Below are 24601 nucleotides of genomic sequence, written 5' to 3'. Positions count from 1 at the left end.
GTGTGAGATGGGAAGAATGAACTCAAGAATGTTTAAAAAACCTGATCTATAATGTCTGTACCAACTTTCTACCAGTGAGCTGAAAGCAGTGCATGGGCAATTAGCAGTCCTGTATGGAACAAGGGCAAAATGTGATCTTGGATATTTGCACAACCAGTTTCACCACTAAGAACCTTTCCAAATATTTAAAGTATTTCACAGAAATATCCACCTGATTACTGATGGCTGGGAAGGATTCGGCAAAGCTACAGGAATTTCAACTCATTCTGGATTTCATTGCTGAGACGAAATTCAGGCACAAGTCACATGAATTGCAGTAAATCAAAGCAGCTGCTTCTAAGCACAGCTCCTTAGAGGGAATAAAAGAAACAAAAAACCCAAACTTGAGCTTCAGGACAAAATCTTTTATAATAAACCTTGGAGAAAATTGAAATGGCTGCTTCATTTTAGAACAGCGTTTGTCCTTTCTGTTAACTGCAACACTCAAAGCATCACCCTGTGTTAAGAATTTTTCCTCCCCTTAAAAGCAAATATACTGAAAGTCACAAAAACTTTGGAAATCAAATTCCACCCCTCCTCAGAAAAGGAAGAGTAACTGATGGGGTTTGAAGCACAGCCTGAGAGAGTTCAGTAAACAAATCCTATTAACTTCAGGGGGACATGAAATTTCATTTCACCACCTTTGCAAACCCAGCTGGAAATACAGACGGACATTGTCCAGAACATCTGGCTATACAAGTAAGTGGTGTTCATTAAATCATTAGACTTCAACTTGTTTTATTTTTTACAGTCTGCAGGGAGGAAATGTTCCACCTCTTCCCTATAAATACCCTCTCCCTTTTGCCTCAATGTCCCAGATACTGCCAAATAAGGGAAACACGATTCCCTTCCTTTGTCGGTGGCCCGTGTTATCTCCTCCTAACTGCTGAGGATACACTGCTTATCTTGCTCTGAAGCTCTGAGATCTTGGTGTAACTCTTCTCCCCATCACAGGCATTTAATCAGTGAGCATTTAAGCAGGATGAAAATGTACTTTGTATGATTTTTTTTTTCTGTTGGGTGTGTATCTATAAATTATGTAAACTCCTAGGAAAAAGGTTCAGATTTCTGTCTTCTGGATTTGACCGTCAGTTGCAGCAGAAGCTGCAAATTCTTGAGATAATATGAAGATCCTCTGGGGGAAGAGGTTGTGCCTTACGTCATTTAGCACTGATTTCCTGATAAATGATGGAGCAGGCAGCTTATCCAGCTCGCCCTGCCAAGGAGATCCTGCTGGCAAAATGAGGCAAGGGAGGGATAAAAGCGGATGAGAATAAAAATACGAGAGTCTACAGAAACTGATCAGGATTGGGAAAAACAGCTTTGAGGTAAAACACCAGCCACTGCCAAGAGGGTTTTTAAGCCCCAATAAGGTCAAATGCAAGCCCCAGTGCCAGATTTCCCCACTCTTTACTAGATATGCCCTACACATTCCTCGGTGGACTTTGAGCTGTGTTTCCTGTAGTTAGCACACTTAGAAAGATTAGGAAGCTTCTAATGAGGTTTATTTTGTCACAGCTGCTGTGATGAGACTGAAAAATGTAACCAGAACTGTGGTGACCCATTCTGTCCCATTGATGGCTCAGAGCTGTGGATGCCCAGACCACCAGCTCTCAGAGCACCTCACAAGCATGCTGGAGCACGTGTATCCACACTACCCTGGTGTTCTCTTCGCATTTTCAAGTACAAAAAGTTTGAACGAAACCAAGTTTGAGGCATTTCCATCCGCCTTTAAAACCAGCTGACACTGAAGATGGGAGAATATTGCTCAATTAAATTAAGAGGAGGCGCTCCCACTTAGCTGATGAAGAGAGTCTCTTATCTACAACTTCTGGTGCCAAAGTTATGAAGCTGGTTCTTTAGTCTTTCAAGATAAGCACATAAAAATAGCGTGTATCTCCTCTCTGCCTGCCTCAGCCCTTCCCAGCTTGTAGAACTCCGTGCTAACGAAGCAATGTGGTGTGAAAGAAGGTGGGACTGCTGTGGCATCCAGGCTTCCCATAAACTTTGGGTTTGTTCCTGCAGTATGGATGCAGCAAGAGAACACCTCCGTGTTCGTGACAGGTCACATGCAGACAAGATTTCACAGGCTTGCAAATTCCTGGGAATTATCTGCACTCAGGCAACTTCTGGGAAAGAGTTGGCCAAGATGCACGAGAAGGAAGTACCCACAGGCAGCTCAAAGCAAAACACTGCTGGGTTTAGAACTGGGCAAAGCTATGGCAGAGGCAAGGAGTGCACTGGGCATGGACTTGGTGTTCATTTGTGATATTTAGCTTTCACTTTTCTTTATCAAAGCCTCCATGATATGAGTTAAGCTTCAAGACAGCAAAGGAAACAGATTTGTTTCCCTTCCTCCACACAGTGTATTTCAGTGACATTGGATCAACATTTCAGCCATTCTTTTTGCTGAAGAAAAGTCACAAATTAAGCCTCATCTGGATGCAGGCACACAGACTGACATGAACTTGGGAATGCACTCTACCTGAACCCTGCAATATGTTTCTAATACAGCCATCAGTCTACATAAAGCTCACTTAAGTGGTTACTTTACGTGACTGTTAGGCAAAGTATTACTTGGTGAGAATCTGTGTGGCCCAGCTAATGGAGTTCAGTCTGGTACACAAAGGTGTATCTGACACTCATAACCACTTTGTTTACTGCCTGAAGGAGCAATTCACAGCCTATTATTTCAGAGAAAATACCAAAGATGAAGACTGCTGAAGAAGCAGGCATCTTTCCAAATAGAAACAAACAAAAGCACAAGCTCAGTCACGATGTGGGAGATAAAGTCAAGGCACGAGAGTATCACACTGGAAATTCCAGGTGTCGAAAATGAACAGTGGATTCTCAAGTTCAGACTGTGCCCTAATTAATGCATCCTATTTCCTCTCATGCAGTAAAACTTAGAGGAAAACAGCAAAAAGCACACAAAATCTGTTTCTAATGAGATATAAGGCTGAAGAATTCAGACAAGTAGTATTAATGCCTACAACTGTAGAAAAAAATGCAGCAGAAACAGTAACACCATTTAGATTTAATATATGATGCTGATCTGTGCTCACAAGATTCAACACGTGACTGGTTCCACTAAATATTATGTTCCACGTTGCATCACTTGGTATAATACTAAAATTCACTTAACCTGACAGATGTATTTTACTCTTCAGAGTGTTTTTTTCCATGTTATTAATAAAATCACTGTGTCAGTTTTGACAGGTTGTTTTCAGGAGACAATCTTATTGAAACTCCTTATTTTATAGAAGCAAATACATTTAGGGACACCAGAGAAGCTACATTTAACAGAGGGGTATTTTGTATGGCAGCAAAAAGAACATTTATGACCAGTTTTTTCTGAAGAACATTTCTACATTTGTATAACAAAAGTCTATTAGCATGTACCAAATCATCAGTTCCTGGCTAAAAGAACATAAAATTTACATATATTGCCAGTGTTTCTCAGCCTCTTTGCTTACATGGACCAAAAGTGATGAAACTACTCTTTTAAGCTTTTAAATCTATAGGATATACAGGCACAAATAAATGTATGACTCAATAAGCAAAATGGATTCAGGACCAAAATAGAAAAGAATTGACAGGATCTAGAATGAGTAAGAAGAGGAACTTCGCCTGGTTCCTGTCTGCACTGAATCACACCTCCTTCAATTTCCCTTTAATTCACAGGCTCTGGATTAAAACAACAACAACTTGATATAGTTAAACAAAAATAGAAAAAACCCCACGTTTTTCCTAAGTATATTTAAATGTGACACGGAAGATTCAGAGAGAACAGGATGGGGCTGTACCAAGAACACCTCAGCTCTGGTTTTTCATACGTCACCCACTCATCCTCACTTCTCAGCAGCTTGCAGAGTACATCCCACCCCACTCAGGGATACCTGAGGGTACGTCCTCACCTCAGAACTTCTGCTTTGCCAAGTACAGTACTTATTTTAAAACATTTTCCAATTAAAACCACCACTGGCAGAAAGTTCTCTTGCCAAGCCCATTTTCCATGCATTCACAAAGCACTTCTCTCTAAGAAATGAGCATACAGAGCTACCCACATCTCCTGAGAAACTTCATCAGCAGTGCAGGCAGGAATTTGAAGCCATGGTTTTCACCTTTGGGAGCAGCTGGAGGCTGCTTCAGTGCACAAAAATCAGATTTACAAAACCTTCACAATAGGAAAGCAACACCTCTGAGGCTTGCACACATGTGACAATGGTACTACAGGAGTTTATGAACTATCAATGGTCTACAACAACTCTTTGAACTCTACATTGATTCCTATGTTTTTTCCTCCCTTCTCCACATGTACAGCACATCAATGCCACATGCAAGAAAGCAGCTGCTCAGAGCACTGAAGAGCACACCAAAGTCAGTTTTCCTCACTTGGAAAGCAAATCTGCTTTTCAAAACTGAGTTAGATGAGTTCACAGACGACAGGTCAGTGGGTGGGTACCCAAAGCACCGGGCAGGACTCGGCCCTCCCTGGTGCCTGGCAGGTCTGGATGCTGGTGGAGGAGCCAGGAGAGGGGCGTGGGATGTGTGGGATGTGTGCAGGCTTGCAGGCTGCCCCTCAGCATCATCTTGATCACACTGCTGGGCTAGACAGGCCCCTGTTCTGACCCTGTAGAGCCAAATCTTCTCAAATGAGGACAAAAACCTTCTTTAAGAACACCTTCCTACAGGCGCACGCGACCAGCCCAGAGCCGCCTCCCTGCCCGGGCTGGGTCTGTTTGTTCTGGCACCCAGCTCCTGCACAGGATGCACGCCACAATCCATTGCCTGCTTCCCACTTTTACCCATTTGAAGTGTTTCAGTTTTTGCTATCTTAAGCTCTTCAAACTTCAATGAGGAATTTAAAAAAAAAAAAAAAAAGATTTTTATCTCATTCAAAGGGAGAAAAAAAAAAAAAAAAGATGTTTTATAAGGAAATAGGCGAAAGCATCGTAAGAATGCTCAAAACTGCTTATGTTCCCACAGTACTTGCAGCCACACACAGAACTTCTCAAACTACCAGATCACTGCATGACCAAGAAGGGAGCCACTGAGTGCATGAGAAGGAAGTGACTCAGACTGAAATTCATAAAGGACAGCATGAATGGGACAGGATTTCCGCTTGCAGATCTTTTTACATGGCAAGGCTCCTTTATGAAAAAAAAACAAAGCTCAACCCACAAAAAACCCAACCCCGCTCCCTCCTCTCCCATTTGGTTTTTAAAACAGCTCTGCAGAAAAGCTCCAGGATGGATTTTTAATCAGAATCCCAGTATCATACCTCCAAGCCTTCTGTCTATACAAGACACCATCCATCATCCTACCAGAAACACTGAGAAGAATTGCTAAATTTTCAGTCAATTACAAGCCATCAGTTCCTGGGTTTTTTGCCTTAAAACAGCGTGTTTCCAACATAACAAAAACTCCTTATTTACAAGTGCACCGCACAAAATAGCATGATGCAGTCAGTGGAAAAGGTCAGAATTGTACTTATTTCCCCAATCTGAAACTGTAAATTCCTAGTAAAAAGAGGATGTTGCTATGTTACAGAACCAGCCTGGGCAGGGACACCTTCCACTATCCCAGGCTGCCTCAAGCCCTATCTAACCTGGCCTTGGACACTGCCAGGGATGGGGCAGCCACAGCTGCTCTGGACAACCTGTGCCAGGGCCTCCCCAACCTCAAAGGGAAGAATTTCTTCCCAATATCCCATCTAACCCTGCCCTCTTTCAGTTTAAAGCCATTCCCCTTTGTCCTGTCACTCCATGCCCTTTCCAAAAGCCCCTCTCCAGCTCTCTTGTAACCTCTTTATAGGCTCTAAGGTCTTCCCCTTTCTCCAGGCCCAACCCTCTCAGTCTGTGTTGATAAGGAAGGTGTTCCAGCCCCTCTTAATATTCCTGTAATACAACATTGTGTATTACAACACTGTAATAATCTCAGTCACAGCAGAGTGGGTGTGCTAAGGAAGGAGTAACACACCCCTCAAAGAAATCACTAGCAAGAGACAAGGAGCAGGACAAGCATCACCTTAAACACAGTGGCAGCAGATCCAAGAACAGAAACTCCCACCTTCCCTGTCACAAATGCCCCTGTGTGGATCATATTCCTCTGCTGATTAAAGCAGACACTCCAATTGCCTCTCAGAGCATCAGCTCAGGAGCAGCTGGGACTGCTGGGAGAGGTGCCCCTGGCAAGCTCCCACCCCTGCTTCCAGCACTGAGGCAGCTCCCAAACTTTGCTTCAGACAGCCCAATCCCAAAGGACAGCAATCACTGTCAGGCTGTAGCACTGTGTACTGACACAGGCTGTTCTCTGCAGCAACCAGAGCTGAGGCTGTGCAAGTGCCTGCTCCAGCTGTGTCCGGAGCTCCTAAAGCCCCCTCCCTCGCCAGCAGCTGGATCCCAGGATTGCTCCATCATCCAAACTCCCAGAAGCAGCATGCCAGTTCCACTGCAGGAGCACACACACCCCACAGCCAGCTATGAAACGATAGGCTATCAAGCATATCACAAACCCAATTAGAAAATTTGTGCAAACAAAGCCCTCAGCTCCAGCTCTCCTTCACCTTATTCCAAATCTTACTGCAAATTCATACATTCCTGCTTGCCTCTTAAGGAGTTTTTTGGTTAAGTGGTTTTCTAAATAAAGACTTCTCCACAAATTTTATACATATATATATATATATATATACACACACACATTTTTATATATTTATGTATCTAAAAATAGGTTTTCCATGCTATTCTGCAATTTTGGAAGCAGCCACACAACACCACCAAGTTTTTAACTATTAGCAGGCTTGAACAGATACACATCCACAAAACCTATAAGTTTAAATCCCTTTGCTAATTCTTGCTTCTGGCACATTCATTTTCTTGGCTATTCTAAACACACAGTCATCTTAGCAGCAAAAATCAAATTAGCAACTGAGCCCAGATTGCTGTTAACTCTAACCCAAATAACCTGTATGGCCACATTAGGTGGGTATTCATCAATAAATCCCCAAATAATTAAAGAAGAAACTGAGAAGGTAAATATAAAGCAGCAGATATGATTAGAAGCTTGTAAATACCAAATGGGAAGTTATTTTAGGGAGCTGCTTCATGAGAGCCTTTAAGAAACCTCTGTGACCTTTCTGCAGGAATTTGCATGTAAGCTTCCATGTATGACTATAATAATACACTTTGATGTCAAAAACATCACATTTGAACCCACTGTATTTTTTTTTTTTTCCTTTTAATATGCAACATATTCCTCTCTTCCTGCTTTGGTCATGGATTTACTGCTGAGCAGGTGATGCGACTCCAGGGCTGCCACCTCTGGGTGCTGACGCAGAACCTAATTTTAAAAGGCAGGAGGGTGGGACAAGGGATGCTTATTTGCACAGCCTCCTGTTAGGGACTTTTCCACAGCTGGGGGAGGACTCCATCCCTTGCTGTTCCCAGTTTGAAGGCACTCTGGCTGACAAGATTGGACATGCCGTAGCCTTGACTCCACTGATTTTCCTGGCATTTTAAAAGCACTCATGGCTCTTCAGCTGCAGCACAGCAGACCAGCCCAAGGCAACAAATTAGACAAACACAAGGGTTGCAGGAAACCCTCAGACAAGATGCTTTTAAATTATTTCTAGATTATTTCAGAAGTGATCAGCCAGGCTGACTCAGAACTCACTGAGCCTATATTGCAAGGCTATACTTTATTCCAGGTCTTTCACACACGTGCTTCAAACACCTCATGTATTCCACCTCAGATAAACACCTAAACATAAGTAAGAATACTAAAGTTCACGTAAGCTGATTGGCAAGAAATAACTAGAAAGTCTAATGCAGTGATTCATTTTCTTGGATTACAGCATTCCCAAATACAGCTCCTTGCTAATTCTAAAGACCCTGAAAGCACATCTGCAAATCCTCATTCCTTACCATGCCAGCAGCATTTTTTTCCCCCCCTCCTTGGCAACTGGTACAGTTAATTTTCGTGACTATTTCTTTTGGTTATGCCTCACATGTAAAAAGAACACAGCTATATAAATATACACTATAGACAGATAATGGAAAACCTATGTTATATGCATAAATTAACTCAAGAGATTTCAGAGTGTGCTACATTGCAAATATCCTGGACATGCTGCTTTGGTTAGGACATCAAAGTTTGTTCAGGAAGCTGTTGCTGTAGCAGTTAGCAAAGGGACAGGCAGAGAGGAGAAAGGCAGGTAGGTATAAGGGATTATAACAAGTTACTAAGCTAAATTTAGGTAGAACTGGCTGTGTGCAGAATGGCTTGTGATAAAGGAGATTTGATTACAGTAAAACATTGGGTTGTTATCTAAAGTTTTACATTTTTAAATGGCAAGTCTCTGAAAATGCTGAAGAAAACTATTTCAAAAGTAGCCAGACTTATTTGACCACTATTTCCAATGGCTAACATTGAGAAAACTTCTCAGTTTTCTTTGTTTTCAACTAATCTTACTTTCACTGAACTTCCACATAAAAAAAAAACCCTTGGTTTTTCAGCCATCACCTCTAAACCTTCTAATAACTTAACTAGGTTTACCTAGGATATACAAAATAGTGGTTCCTAGTAGTCAAGATTTTGGTTATAGCTCAATTGTCTGTGAAGATTTTTGCGAAGTGCCAAGATGCCTCTCCGAAAAGCAAAATAAAACCAAGACCTTGCCCGTAAAATGCATTTCTGCTTCCAACAGATACAAAAAGAATGATGCTGCATCTACCAAGGGAGTAGCCATGAAAGATGGGAAGGCACCAGGTTCACCTTACAAAACAAACACAGCCCAGCAAGCCCAGTGTTCGTATTTAAGTTCACACTGTATTAACACCGCTTTACGCGTGGGTGGGAGTGTTTCTTGGCAGGGCCGCTGGATCCATACAGAGGAGGTCACAAGCCGGAAAGGTGCAATAAAAAGGAATTAAAAATAAATAAACCCCTCTTTTTACCATGTGGGTCTTGTTCATTTGACTTTGGGCTGCTCCTTGCTCTGCGCTCCGGTTTCTTGAGGGCCGGGGCTCCCCCGCCACCGCTGCTCGCCCCGTTGTGGCTCTTGGCATAACCATTGTACACCGTCGTGCAGCTGCCTATATGGCTCTTGTAGATGGAGGAGGGAGGGCTGTTCAGGCGGTTCTGGCGGTCAATCTGCCTGTCTTTGAGTTTTTTGTGCTGTGGTTTGCTGTACTGATCTTCCCTGGTGATGTAGCTGGACATCCCATATAGTGGTATGATTTCTGAAACGGAATGGTTCACCCGCGTTAACTCGGAGCAACAAAGATAACTGAGGTGGTTTTTTTTTTTTTCCTCATAAAACCAAATTCCTGGACATCTCCAAATGAAATGACTCCAGATGTTTCTGGAGATTTTTTAAAGAAAACCCTTTTTTGCAATTATTTTGTATTAACTGTGCTCCTTTGATGATAGAATTTTACTCTGGGTGAGTGTGTAAAATACAGCAATTAGGTTGAGAGTTTTTCCCCTCCTTTTCAGTCTTTGTGTTTCAGGGACACAGATTTCAAGCAAAAATCCAGACAGAACTGATCTTTTGGAAAAAGCCTTCATAAGTTCAGAGCAATTTAGCATTTTCTTCCTCAGGGCCTGACTGGACAGAACAAGCTGAGATGTGCCGGTTTCAAGCTGCCAACCCTGATTATATGCAATTTAATTTCCCAGTATGAATAGAATTTAAAATCATGTCAGTTGTGCTGCCTAAGGAGAGAAGTGCAACATGAAGTAGAAGCTTTGGGAATTAAAACTATCTAAAAAAAGTTTGAGAATTATCATAAATATTATGTGCACTCCTCAGATACACTTCATTAAATACAATCCCCACTCCCCCCCTCCAAGGATGACTCTCTCTAACTTAAGGCAGGTCAGCTTGCAGGAATCACAGTATTTCCTGCTTTTTTCTATAGTTAATCCCCTTTGTTCACCTTGAGTGTGAACCTTGAGCATATCATGCCCAAAACAGTTTTGTCTTTGTTAAAAAATAAAAATGGATACTCTGGATAGCTACAGCCCCCCACTCAGGATATTAAAGGAGGCTCCATCCATGTAACAAAGCCACTCTAAGTTCTCCACTTCATTCCTACTCTTGGTTCCCCCAGCCCTTAAAACTTGCTGAACACAAGTGTGAAAGGCCAGTCCCTTCCTCCCAGCTCACCTTGCTCTCCATATATTGTTGGGGGAAGATGATGCTGTGGGAAAAACTGCGGTGGCATGTCCCCAGGTCCAGTGACAGGAGGGTAAAACGCTGTGTGGGAGTTGTGAATGAAATGGGGATGGTGTGTCAGGTAGGGGGGTAAGTGATGGGTTGGTGAGATGGCCGAGGGGTAGCTGGGAGGGAAACACTCCGGAGACTGCGGCGTCACCACCACCCTCCGAACGCCCGTGCTGTCCTCTATCACCTGGAGAGAAAGGGAAAGGAGCACGTTAGGCAGCGTCTGAACCAGGCCCACCTTTAAAACAGCACTGTTTACAGCTTGTCCTCCCACTGGAAAACAGTTGGTCCTTGGGTTTAGCTTCATGAATAAACACAATTCTAAAATTAATATCAGCAGAAATAACCATGGTGGTGATGTGGCTTTTCCTGGAGACTCAGATATCCACACCAATCACTGGGAGCTGTAGTGCTGCTCGTGATAACTATGTGGGTAAGGGACAGAATAAATAACCTGCATTTAGGGAGGAAAACAATTGGAAAAGGAACACAAAGCACCAAAATAAGTGTACTCATTGGGACTGACCATAAAATTTCTACCACGGATTTTGACAGTGCCCTGAGTATGGAGTTAGTAACACTTTGGAAAGCAGCTGGCACTGCTATTGCAGGGAGGCTGTGTGTGTGCAGAGACATGTACTCTGCAGGAACCTGCTGTGCTGGCCCACGTCTGCAAAGGAGCTCCTCTGTTCATAACAGGTATCTGCTCAAGAGAAATCATAGGGCAGAAGGTTTGTTTCTGTTACAGAGCTGGTCTGCACATCCACACAAACCAGCTCTGCATATGCATAACTTGGCCCCTAACGCCAGAGTCAAAGCATGTAAAAACAGATGTAGGAAGGTGGAAATGTGCTTAGGCTGAAAAATGTTTTTCGGATTATAATTTTTCCAGAGCTGTATTTCTGGAGAACAGTCAACCAGCCAAATTTCAGTCCAGTCTTAGGAGCCAAGCTTTTCTTGAAGCTCATTCAAAAAGCTTCTGCCATTTCTTATATTAAAAAATACAACCACATAAGAACAATTACTATCCCTTTGACTCAGTATGCTGGCATGCATGAGGTAGAAAAGCATGAAGGAAGCATAGTTTAATTTCATACAACAAACAGGTTGTTAAAAACTTCATTTTCTCTAAACTGACTGATGGCACACAGATGGAGGAGTATCTGTGATGAATATGTTGCATGAGATAAGTGAACGTGCACCAAAGGCACATGCTGCAAGGCGCTGCCACTCTCAGCTGATTACCACACCATCAGCTGGAGTTATCCACACCCCCCAGCAGCACCAGCAGAAGAGACCCTGCTGTGGATGCCCACACTCCAGTGGCTCTCATCACATCCCAGTGTCTTTACTCTAAACCACAAAGAAAACTCTGCACCCTGAAGCAGAGGAATGGCACAGGCACTTGGCTGTTTCTGCCGCCTGTGCCAGCCCTGCCCCGGGGCAATGCCCAAAGCCCTGAGCAGAACTGCTCCAGCAAACACCAGCTCATGCCCCAGGCATCAGCTGAGCAAGCTATCACAGGGGAAAACTCACCGAGGATTAGCCGACCCAATTCCTCCCCCAGGCCATGTGTGCCTCAGGTTATGTGTATTTACACCTGTTAGCTATGGGATGTGACCATGGACATGACAATTTCTGTGCCTTGGCTGGCCTCTACAGAAGACAACTTTTTATACAAAGTTAATTCCTTCACTTGTAACATTTCACATTAAAAATGCATTGCTTGCTGAGTAACCAGAATAGTAATTGTTTTGACTTAGCATACTTGATTCTACCCTCAACATTTACTATTTCCACTAGCAGTGTGTCAGCTGCCAGCTTTAAATTTCAAAGACTTTACAGAGTCCTCAAAAGACAGATGAACCTCAGAGATTTAGACTATCACATCCTTTCAACCACTGCATATTCAGGCTTCCCATTTCTGCTACTGGTTCTACTCCACAGCACCTCTGATCCTGCTGCCAGGTCTCAAGCCTGCACTCTGAAACCTGGAAAAGAGGGAAATCCTTTTCCTTGTAGCACATATTTGAAAAACAGAACTACTTATCTAGGACTGTGCACAGAAATGCTGGATTTAACTCTCAGACTCTGATCTTGCTGTTGCTTAATTGAGAGAGCAAGTTCCTACATCTTGATGTGAAAGGTTTTCATCGTGGCTTTAACTAGTCCAAGCCTCAAAGCCAACCCCAATCTTCCAGGCAGGTACAAGTTCTTATCTCTGCATCTAGACAGGCACATGTGTTTAGTGCTCTGGTGAAAGATGAATATATTAAGGAACAGATTTAGACAGAAAGTTTGTACGCTGAGCAGCACATAATGTAAACCATATTTAAAATTATTAGGATTCAGCTTCCTGAAATATAATCTATAAAGCAGGGAGGGAAGCTCAGAGTCCTGTCAAAGACCTTTTTGATGAAATTACCCTGCTAGATGAAGCTATAAAATAACAGGACTGAGAGAAGCCAGAGATGAGGGGATAGAATAGAGAATTTCAGTCGGGAGGAACCTACAACCACCAACTAGTCCAACTCAGAGGATGAGCCAGCCTTCCAAATTACTTTAGTCGAAAAGCCAAGACACTCATATCTTTTATTTGTTTCCTCCCAGCCCATGAATGCTGACAGCATTCTTGTTATTCCATGTGCCTACTTTACACATGAACACAAAAATACAGGGGACCTTGCAAAACCCACTTAATTTCCCAATCCTACAGGGCATTTTCTCTCTAAACTAGGAATTATTGATATACATTTCTGAAGCTGTACATACTGTCTTTAAATACGCTGTTCTGTCCTCAACAAATCAAAGTTGGTAATCAGATTTATTATGCACTACATGCATTAGGTAGCTATGAAGACTGGAGACATCCCTTGACCTGTAAAACCTGCAGTGAGTAGATTGTAGTAGTGCCATTCTGGGAGACAACACTCAGCTCATCAAAGACAGAGAAAGTCAGGTTTGATCCATTAATGAAAATAACATAACTTAGCAGAGAGGTTCGACTTTGCTATTTTAAGAAGAAATCTGCAATTCTTTGTGTCTGCTTAAAACCATTTGTTACAAAGATCATAAATTCATCTGGAAACACGCTGCTAAACTGTCTCTACTTCAGTGCCAAGAAGCAACAAAATCCTAATCCCTGTTGAGGTCTCTAGATGCAACTGGAATATTAAAAGTAATTGCTATTACTAATTTTAGCACTTTATATTTAGAGAAAACAAATATCTCTGGTCATCTGGCACCTAGAGATAAACTTTCATTATTTTGTGGGGTTTTTTTCAAACAGTTAGTAGGTAAATTGTCTTTTGCTGGTATTTTTTGTGCTTGCTGGTGTAACTGGCATGCCACCTCAATAACAATACTATTATAGCACAGTTCTGTGTGGGTTTTCATCCCATATTTTAGGGAGCTTAATTGCTACATGAGGTGGGTGATGATCTTTCAGGGCAGTCTGGGTTAACATTACTCATGCACAATAAAACTGCCTCCCCCATTGGCTGTCACATTTTGGGAATGCCATTTTAAATGTTACTTGTTTTCCAGTGCAGATATCACTGTAGTAACTAGAGATAATTCACGTATTCAAAGTACATGACAAAGCTCCATGTTGTCTCATTTTTCTCCGCTGAAATTTAATATTACACTCTAAGGAAAAAGACATGTTAATTGTGCACAGGTAAACTGTATCTGTATTTTGTGAGATCCAGTTAAAGAAACACAACCACCCTCATTCTGTAACACACATTTACTGCATGAGTTTAATATGGTAATATGCAAGTAATTTCCACTTGCTTTCAAAAAAACCCCCAAACAACCCTTATTTCACTTAAATTTGATGTGCTAGATTCAGCAAGGCCATCTGGAACATGGCCACTGGGTGGACCACAACCAATACTTCAGGAATTTCATAAACTAATTTGAAACTTCATTCATAAATCAATCTGTACCCAAAAACAGTACAGAATGAGCTCATTCAGGAGGCACTTGGATGTCAACATTTTATTTATTCATTTAATTTCTTAAAGATGCCAATCCGAGTTCACGCCAGTCGTGGCAAGTTTGCATCACTATCTTTAGAATCCATCAGTATTAAATCAAGCACCAAATTAAATCTATACCTTCAACATGGAAAACAGACAGACAAACATCTAGAATGCTGGCAAGCATGTTGGGGTACTTTAAATCTAGAATGATACAGTTCTTCAGGACTAGTGCCCATGAGCTCAAAAGGATCATGGCTTGCACTGTATGAGATCTGCACAACCTTCCTTGTGTTCAAGCTTTAATGAGGATCATCCTGCTAAAGGATGCCTCAACTGACTGCAGTCTACAAAACACCCAGAGCAGCTCTGTGAGCAGTAAGCCTCACAAATGAGCAGTTTGTCACTAAAACCTGATGCTAGCCAAACATGCTTTTGGAAGAGAACAGCCCTCTTAGGGAACAGGATGTACCCAGGACCAAAATCCTGATTTTCGAGGATGGGATAGATTTTCTACCATTTTAAATGTCATTTAAAGACATTCCTCTTTCCAAAAGTTATGCTTTAGTTCTGTCAAATGTCATGTGTTTGGTGCAGGGATATTGAACTGCAGGATCATGGCTCATACTAAACAGTTCAGAACATACAAACCCCATGGCCAAAGAAGGCTTTTAACACATGATCCAACCAGCAAATTTGCCCTTTAGGCTTAAAATATCTGTGGCAGAGATCTCATATTAACAAACCTGTAAATAAAATCAAAAGTGGAGTTTCATGCCAAATTTTTATGTCCAACTACAGACAAGTAACTTCTCAAATTCGAGTGGAATTGCTCCAAATTTATTTGAGAGAGAGCAGTCCTCAGCCAGCAGCACTAAACAAACAAGTGAATGATCCTGCTTTTTGATATTTCCATTTTTCTAGTTCTCTGATTAGAATACTCCAAACCCTCGTTCTCTCCTCCCTGACATACACTGAAAAGCAGGAACAACAACCCATGATATTGTCCCCAAATTTAACACCTTAGCCTCCAAATCCTTAATCTCGCTTAACAGTTGAAGCCAAAATTGTTGGCACCACACACACTTAATGCGGATTTCTCTGCCATGTCACCTTCCACAATCAACTTCTACAGCAGAGATATTGCCCACCAAGAGCACAGCAAGGAACTTTTCCTCTCGTCTGTATTTAACTAACCCTTAGCCCAAAGAATTGCAGGGACGTGAACTCTGATCTGATTGCTCATATCTGCCAGAGGTACACAGAGGTTTGTCTGCTGGAAAGATAAAGCAAAATATACTGGCTCTTTGAAGAGCTGGTCTTTGAGAGCAAAACCATAGCATGAAAGATTTGAACTGGTGGTGTGTATTTGTTTTCTATTATTTTCCTGGATCATTTCCTGCCCTGGCTAAGCCTCATCATTGGGATGATCTCCTTAACATCAACAAACCCAGCTTCTAGTCACAATTATTAACATGGTCCTTGAAGTCTAGAAACAGAGTCTGTGTTTGTGCTGCTTCCAGTGAGGCCGACCTTGCAGGGCTCGCATCCTCCTGCCAATTTTTCCCGAGAGGTAATGAAGCACCACGTTAATCCAGGGCAGCAATCATTCGATAACTCATGCAATATTCAGGGCTAACACTCACAGCTCACACAGGCTTGGCATAACTAAATGGAAATAAGATTTCATGCCTTTTTTTAATAGGCACTGTTACTTCTCCGCAGGGGTACTGCTGTCTGCCTGACTCTTAGATGTACACTTTGGGGACAAATCAAACCAAAATCAAATATATTTTGATTCATATCCCAGAGTGCATTAATTTGCCTTATAACCTTTCCCTTGACATGTTAAATTTAAGTTGTGTTCTAATTGTTTATCATAAAAGAGTGGGTTAAACTATGAAGCAATAGACAAAAGCAAGAGCAAATAAGGCAGACACATTTATTGCAATAAAGAGCTAATTTCATTACTACAGACTTTCAACTACTATTTAATATGAAGCAGTCTGAAAGGCAAGAGGGGCTCACTCACCACAGAGCAGAACACACATTCTGCTGCACAAAAGCACCAAATACAGAGTTTCCCCCTAAAACTTTACAACATATTTCCAGCTCCCTGGAAAAACTGCTTCAGAAGAGGGTTTTTGGTTGGATTTTTTTCTGGTTAAGAAACTACTTAAAGGCTGCTTTAGTGGAATTATTATGGTGCCCCACAAAAAGCTTTACAGAAGAACTGGGCTCAGACAGAGATACAGCTGGAAGACTTTCATCCCTCCGGTTTGGAAAGCATTCCAATTATACCCAACCATTTATCTCAGCACAGAGGTGGAAAGGTATAAACATTTTAATATTAAAAAGGTGTTAGAAGTTATTTCAAAGGAAGAATAAATCTTTAGGAAAACCTCTGCATGATATGGGCCAGTTTATTAAATTAGGGGAGCCCATGAGGAGCATTAAGTACCAAATGCTGTCTCAAAACTCCAACCACTCCCCTTGGGAGGACTGAGCAGCAGGAGGACCACCCTGACATCCGGCCCTCTCTCCTAGGCTGGCTAACAACTTCCCCCATACTTAAAGCATGTTTTCACTCTGTTCAGAAGTCAAAATACCACAGAGTGATTGCAGTATTTTGTGGGATTTAAGTATGACGCCATCCACAATTTTTCAGAATTACACAAGCTCACACGTTTCCTGGGGAGGAGAAGGGACTCAAGGACATCATCTATTTTCTGCTTGACAAGATGCCAAACTATATCTATCAAAAGGTCTTATGCTATTCATCAAGGATATCTGAAATACTTTGCATACTTTTAAGGAAGCTTTTGGTTCAGGTCTCAAGGAAAACGGTGAAACTATTGGATTTATTGTATTGTTCACAGCTGTTACGCCTCACATCAATCTTTTGGTTTGGTTTTGGTTTGTTTTTTTTTTTCCTTACCTCAGAAGGAGCCTAAGCTTTGCAGAAGATGGAAGGAACAATCTGGTAATCTGGGGTTATTTACACAGAAGAGCAGTAGCTGTTCAAGAGTTCCAAAACCTAAGAGCTTTGCGAAAGCTTTTCCATTTTTTCCATAAATAGATGGTTAAATCACATTTATTCTTGAAAACACACCAACACCTCCAGTTCTTGGTATGCTGCAGGATTTCTGCTGGAAAGACACTGAGGATCAACAGTATATTTTACAGCTATAGTGGCTCCTTCTCTCTCTTCCATGGCCTCCTACCCCTTCTGTCACACAATAATCTGAGGCATTACCCAATATCAAGGACTTCTCTCCCTCCCACAAACAATACAGTTGCACACATAGGCTCAGTCTGTGTGCAGAGCTTTTGCTGCTGCTCAAACCCCAAATCTACTACAAATACCAGTGTGTAAAGGTGCACATCCCTGGCCACTTGTGCAAATGTGTGTGTAGTATCACTGAAGAGGAGGAGTATGAAATACATGTATTACCATTTTCATTAAAACTGCTAAATTAAACTTCAGCCAAGTAGACTTCTCTATGTGGATCAATGCTTTTGCTTTTACATCCATTTTAATTCTTCAAGAAGCATACCTGTGAGATATAACCAGGAGGCACATGAATAGGGGGAATGGATCCATTGGGTGACATCATGGGAACCTCTGCTGGTCCTAATAGAAAGAAAGTAATAAGATATCAGGTTTTTTTAGTTGAAAAAATAGTATAATTGCTCAGAAAAGGTTAAAAATAGCTTTATTTTTGAAGCCTGCAATAACAAAATGAGCAGCTCCACTAATTTCTGGCATATGGAAAATGCCTTGTGCCATCATTCAGAGAATAAGATCATTGTTCAATGACTTTACCATATATTCTGCTGAAATAATATTTTCATCATAAAACAGCTAGAACATAGACTTTATATTACCCACTGATCAACTCATACAGCATTAAGCAGTAACACAATATGTCCTTTAGCAGCCCACAATTCCTATATTGAACTCCGGTTAAGTTATTCTTGTTGAAGGCATAGGAGCAGGGAACAAAGCAGAAACTGTGCAGCCTGGAATTAAGCAGCTCCCAAGGAAAGCGTCCAATTGTAGCAAAAAAAAAAAGTCACATATGTGAAAAACTATCTATCTATTTAAGAATGCACAAAGACCAAATTCATTATCTCAGCTATTCAGACTAACCTTGGAATGTGGTTATACAAGCAAGAAGCTTATGGTTTCCACTCTGAAATCCAGCCCTGAACATGTAAGTTCCATTTTGAGGCACTCAGTACAAGTACAACAAAGCAAGCGCCATAACCACTGTGCTTCTGGAAATGGAGCCTCACAGCTAAAAGAAAGTGTCTAGATAAAATGGAAATCATTCTCTCAACTGCTCATTGATTCACCCATTAACTCTGGGAACATCACACGGAGCAGTCAGTAAAACAAACCCCCCAAACACCACAGAGATGTTTGCAATCAAGAGTTTACTGCTTGGAAAAGAAAAATTAATTTCATTCTTTCCTTATTACACATTAAAATCTGACACTGAACTGTTAATGGGCCCATTTGCCCCCATGGTCAAACTCTTAAGAGGAGCTCAGCAAGAGACTCTGCTCCTTGTCACTGCAAACCAAATTCCAGCTTTGACTGACAACACAAAAGGTAACTCCATCATCTCCTTTGATGGAGAAGCCATCCAACATCTCCAAACCATATCATGTTCTGGGGAAGGAAGCTGAACACTAAAACATATGAAGCACTTCAGGCACAGATGGGATGCAATGGCCTGTAGGAGTGACTGCTCCTAAAATTTAGACTAATCTAATGAAATCTCCAACAACAAACTGAGTCAGTCTGTTGCCTGATATCAGCAAAACCAGTCCACATTAAATTAGCAGTCATTCCCTATCCATGTGCATTTTTATACTCCTCAGGCTGCTTCTGGTACAATCAGCAGAACTTCCCACCTCCCAAAATCCAAGTTACACACAGGAATCCATCTGAGTTATTTTTATCTCCCCTTATCTTGGTTTGTTTTCTCTATCCAGTTATTTACAGTCTAACCAGCACCTACAGATTTTACTGCTCACATCTAGATTTCAAATATGGTAAACCATCATCAGGTGTATAATGGGAAATGGGAACTCTGAAGCTTAAATTTAAATATTTTGGATCTGGTTTTTCTGGACTTCATACTCTCCTACACCTATGTGGGGAACTTTACCTACACTACAAGCCCAGTAAGGGGAAAAAAAGTTACTACTACTTATTATTCAGCTCATATGGACTTCTCTCTTACCTTATGGCCCACATAACAATATTTATCTCCCTAGACAGCCAACAATTTTAGTGGCAATGGGAAAAATTCAGCTTGAGCAGTAAGTGATTATTGGGAAGGAGCTGCCATCCAAATGGCTTTATTTAAATCCATCAAAAATACGAGGTGACAATTGGTTCAGAAAGAATTTCACAGAAATATTGTTTGAATAAATGTGTTTTCCCTATCAAAAAAAAAATCTCTGCAAACTTCTTTTGAGGAATATAGTTTTTCATTTCTCTCTGAACTCACTCTGGTCTGTATACACTGCCAAGTTTTGCTCCACAGTAAGCCGGACAGTATATAAAATGTAAATGCTGATATTGTGAATATGCAATGATGCTTTTTTGGGGGATTTAATCCACACTGGATTATCAAGAGCTGTTCAGTTCCTCAGGACAGAACATGCTTGAGAATAGGTAAAATGAATAGTTAACAGTTACACAACACATTCCTTGTCAGTGATGTCTCAAACCCAAAAAACTGCAAGAAAAACTGTTGATATAAAATAAAAAATCCTGAGTTCACCACTGAAATAGAAAATAATTTAAATATTGCACGTAAATATTGCTCAATAGAATGAAGCTTTATGCATAATCTTTTTCAGCCCCTCACCAAAACTTGTTTTAGTTGTCTTGGCCAGTCGTTCTCAAAAATAGCTACTCTGACTTGGAAATAAACTTAAAAATGGGACAGTTTTGGAGTTTCTACGTAGAGAGCAGATATATACAACAAATAAGCAGCAGTTTGCTCGGCATGCCTCATATCTGTCCTTCCAAACCTTCTGCCAACTGTTCATATGGAGTAGTGATCTACTTGCAGGAAGAAATCAAACTCCCACACTGATACTGCTGACTGTAACACTTCCACTCCAATAAAAAAAAAAAAAGGAATATTGTGTTTTATCATCAAAACGTGCACTGTGCAAGATGAGTCTTAACCTTGCATATGACCCACAAACTGTTAAAGTCATTTGGATAACAGGTTTTAAAAGACTGACAGCCTGGTGATTTGCAGCTAGATTTTGTTTCCAGTGCTTTGATTTCAGGGTTAGCCAAATGACTTTAGCATACATTATTGCATTCCTCTCATCAACGTTATCAAAACAACTTCAAGTGGTAGTAAAATAAAGACCCCCACCTCCACAGCTCAATGAGTCCCAGCAATTATTAAAGATTCTTCTTGTTGTCAAACCATTCCCTAATTAACACTAAAATAAAACCAAACGTTTTGTTTGGCTTGAGTTTTGTTTGGTTGGTTTTGGAGTTGGGTTGTTTTGGTTGGCTTTTTTTTTTTTTTTTTCAGTATTTTTGGTTATTTCAAATAGTTTTGACCTGTTAAAAAGCAGAACTTTAGAAGAGGATGCTCCTCAGCTGCTTCTATTCACAGGAGAGATGTAAATAATGTGTACTCTTGGGAATCACAACTTTGCAAGTTTTAATTGAAGCTCGTGGTTCAACACAAAGTTTACTTTAAATGAGAAATGTCCCTCCATTCTGTCAGAGATGCTGCACACTGCAGTGAGCTCGCTGGAATACTTTTCAAACCTCTTAAAAAACAGGGGTTGTCTCCTGAGTTCCTAATGAAACTGAGCCAGCAGAGCTTGGCCACCTCTGCCGACAAAGCCACCAGCCAAATTCCACCCCGAGCTTCTTTCCCGGGAATACAGCACATCTCCTCTGACTCCTGGAGGGCTGCCCTGTCCAAAATGCAGGTGCAAGGAAATTATTCCCCCTCCTCTGACAGAAGAGGAAAAGCAGGAGGCACCACGCTGGAAGCCCCAATGCCCACCTCAGCAGGCAGGTGCCAGACCCCAGTTGTCCCCAGCAGACAGAGCACAGTTTCCCTAACACGCTAATAATTAACAGAATAAAACTTTGAATAAGTAAAAGAAGCAACTCAGCCTCGTATTGTGGCAGAACTATTAACAGCTTGACACCCCAGTCTGAGCCTTTCCTCCTCTTCCCAGACACCTACTCTCTTCTGCTGCTCTGTCGCCCCTCTGATGGCATTAAAGCTGATTATTTTAACCATTTCAGATAACCAACAAGGTTTTGTAAATCTATTGCCTGTTTAAAAAACACCTGCATGCTCAGTCTAACAAAAATGACAACAATCATTCTATTCCTTCTTGTGCTGTGTTTTACTGGGTGATTTTATTGCACATCAAAGCAGGAATCTCTTCCACCTCTGTCTCCCACTTGCCCTGGCACAAGGATGTTCCTGTCATGCAGAGATTGACAGTTCTTCTGGTCATTTGTATTCCTTCAGGAAAAATGTCACCATATACTTCAGAAACTTCTGTCCCAAGATTTTCAAGGCTAATTATAGCCTGGATTGCAACCCACGACACTTTCAAATTTCTTGTACAAAACCAGTTTTGGAATAAGTACACCTTTTTTCCTTGTTCCCTAGTGACCTTTAATGCATGCATTAAAGATCACTTTAATCAGTTTTCTTTCCTTAAATTGTAGAGGCCTGAATCTGGCATTTCAGTTCCTCCAGCTATAGCAACACTTCTTTCCTATTTCCCTCTTTCCACATAACATTATAGGGCAAAGAAGTCATTTTACCACACCATGTTCCTGAGTGCTTAGAGACCATTGCTTTTCTCTCTTTTTTATGTCCCCTGTAGAATATTTTTCACATCCAGCTCCAGCACACCGGCATATGTTTTACACAGTGTTTCTAGTGACTGTTTTGCAATTACCAAACTCTATCAGGCTTCGTTATTAAGTTCCCATTCTGACAGCAGTTACTGGAAATGTCCTGAAGTTCAGGAATTTCTCAGCCCTGTTTCCAGCAAACACATACCAATTTACCATTTCACACCACAATACCTGCACTAGTAGAGAAACAATATGAAATTAAGTGGTTTTGCAATTTGAGTTTGAAAGTTAAGAATCCTGTACATTTTAATAACAAGAACCTACTGAACCAGCTAAGTAAAAAATTAAATCCAGGGAGGTAAATGCATTATATTTAATAAAGCTTAACTGTTAAAATTAACCCATGAGAACTTATTCTGCCTCCCCCGATCCACAACAAAACTGGTATCACATCTTCACATGTGGTGTTTCTCAAGAAGTAAATCTATGAAGCAAGAGGTGTGACAGAATGAAAAGGAGAGATAATTAAAGGGCAAATTGGTCTGCTTTGCTAAAACAAATGACCCAGGGCTTGCTGACCTTGGCTGGGACCCAAGGGTTTGCATTTTCACATGGATGAGCAGCTGTTCCGGAACAATTTCCTCAATGAAACAAGCACAAACAGGCTCCCTGTCAGGCACACGTGTCTTCTCCCTCCACTTGGTTATTCTCAAAGCAGCTTACGGACTAAACAAGGTGATGACAAGAAAAAAAAAAACCCTGGATCCTCCATTCATCTTCTTTCCTCTGCAGCAGAGCTGTGGTGAGCGTTTTTCCCAGCCTTTTGGCCACAGCCTAAAACTCTTTGTTAGCACAAGCAAACATGAGCATGTCAGAGCATTCTGTAAAAACCTTTGAAACAGGATGTAAAGAGCTTTCACATAAAATATCACCAGAATTTTGAGGTGCACTCTCGCCTAGACAAGAGCTAATTCAGCCACTAATTTAACTCTGCTCACGTATGGTACAAGGCAGAGTCTTGGTTTCTACCCAAGTTCCTAGGACACAGGGGTCTTAAACCTGCTGCTGATCAAGATCTAAATACTTTGTCCTTAGATCAGTGTGAATTTGTAGATTAAAGCAGCTCCACATTCGAGGAAAAAAAAAAGGAGTAGCTTAAACAATATTAAGTGCTTGAAGGGATGACAGCTTTAAAAAATACCTTTGGAGAATTCTGAAATGGCAAAAAAAAGTCCCACCCATGCTGCATTCAACCTGCCAATGGCAGGGTAGTGAAAGGTGCTAAAATAATGTTACCAATAACCCTGTGCTTTGATAAATGTAAGAAACGTGTCCAGCACTTGGCCATCCCACAGCACCAGCTCATGCCTGAAACAGGCAGCAGGCAAAGTTTTATCCTGCTTATCCCTACAGATCTGTCAATATTTTTAAGATGACCTCATCTACACACCAAGATGTGAATGAAAGGATGCTTGCCACACGCCCATTCACACTCTGGCACCTCAACTGGTTATTTTCTATTCAGATCACAGTTTAATAGTATGAAGTAATTCCTTCACCTTTGAAGAGTACAAAAACATTACCAAAACCCTCAAGTTTAACAGAAATGGCTCCATGAATTTCAAATTATCTTGGATCCTGCAACAAATGACTATTTAAATGTAAATGGAATGTCTAAAAGAAAAAATGTATCAGCCTGAGAAATCCTCCAGGTGCATGGCTTAACCACCGAGCACAGTCACCTCTGTACGTGCAAACACAGGGTTTGACAGTGGAGATTGAAGCACTTTTGATGTAGGTAACACACACTTCTTGAACTCCTTTGTGACTTCTGTGACTACTTCATGTTTTTTCTAAATCCCAGGACTAGATTAGGAGAGGTTACAAATACAACAGTTCTTTACTCACTCTCACAGATTGTCAAGTCGATTTGCCGTAAACATAATTAAAAATAAGATGCCAAACCAATACAAGTTATAAAAAACACATTGATGTCTTAGAGTTCCAGTGCACAATCATTTTTAACACCAAACTGCAAACCCCAAACACTCAAGTGACACATTCAAGCCCTTGGACTCTGCAGCCACAGACCCGACAGTACCAGCCACGCTCCAGTCTGGATTTGACTGATGCTTTCAACATGTGCAGACAAACTCACTCAACCAAACATCCAATCAAACCGCTCAGAAATTCCTGCCAAATGCATCCAGCAGACAGCTTCTGGAGCATTTTCTGGCTTATTTACATGATGGCACCTTTGCTGTTTACACTGGAGCCTCTTGAAAGCCGCCTGCGTTACCGGTGTTTGCTACTTGACCTGCTGCACACAGCGGGAGGCTCGAGCACGTCCAGTCTGGAGTTAAACAACAGCACCCCAAGCTTTCATGTCAGAACCACAAGACTCCTACTCAGCAGCGTGCTAGTTTGCAATGTGTGTCTCCCAGATGTTGTATTCTGGTTTGGGGCCTA

The 24601-nt window shown here is 41.4% G+C and overlaps 1 protein-coding gene across 2 annotated transcripts in view; it reads right to left on the bottom strand.

Moving 5' to 3' along the window:
• The window catches only part of FNDC3B (fibronectin type III domain containing 3B), a 184468-nt gene that overhangs the window by 74036 nt on the left and 85831 nt on the right, over positions 1-24601 (bottom strand). For both annotated transcript variants that reach the window (XM_039556875.1, XM_039556876.1), the window contains exons 4-6: positions 17808-17884; positions 10211-10454; positions 8997-9281 (exon numbers count right to left, since the gene is read on the bottom strand). In XM_039556875.1, coding sequence (XP_039412809.1) covers positions 8997-9281; positions 10211-10454; positions 17808-17884 — 606 coding nt within the window. The remainder of the gene's footprint in view (positions 1-8996; positions 9282-10210; positions 10455-17807; positions 17885-24601) is intronic.

This window comes from Corvus cornix, chromosome 9, assembly GCF_000738735.6.
Source record: "Corvus cornix cornix isolate S_Up_H32 chromosome 9, ASM73873v5, whole genome shotgun sequence".
Taxonomy (NCBI): Eukaryota; Metazoa; Chordata; class Aves; order Passeriformes; family Corvidae; genus Corvus; species Corvus cornix.
The sequence above is the reverse complement of the archived record's forward strand: the minus strand, read 5'-3'. Positions and strand labels throughout refer to the sequence as shown.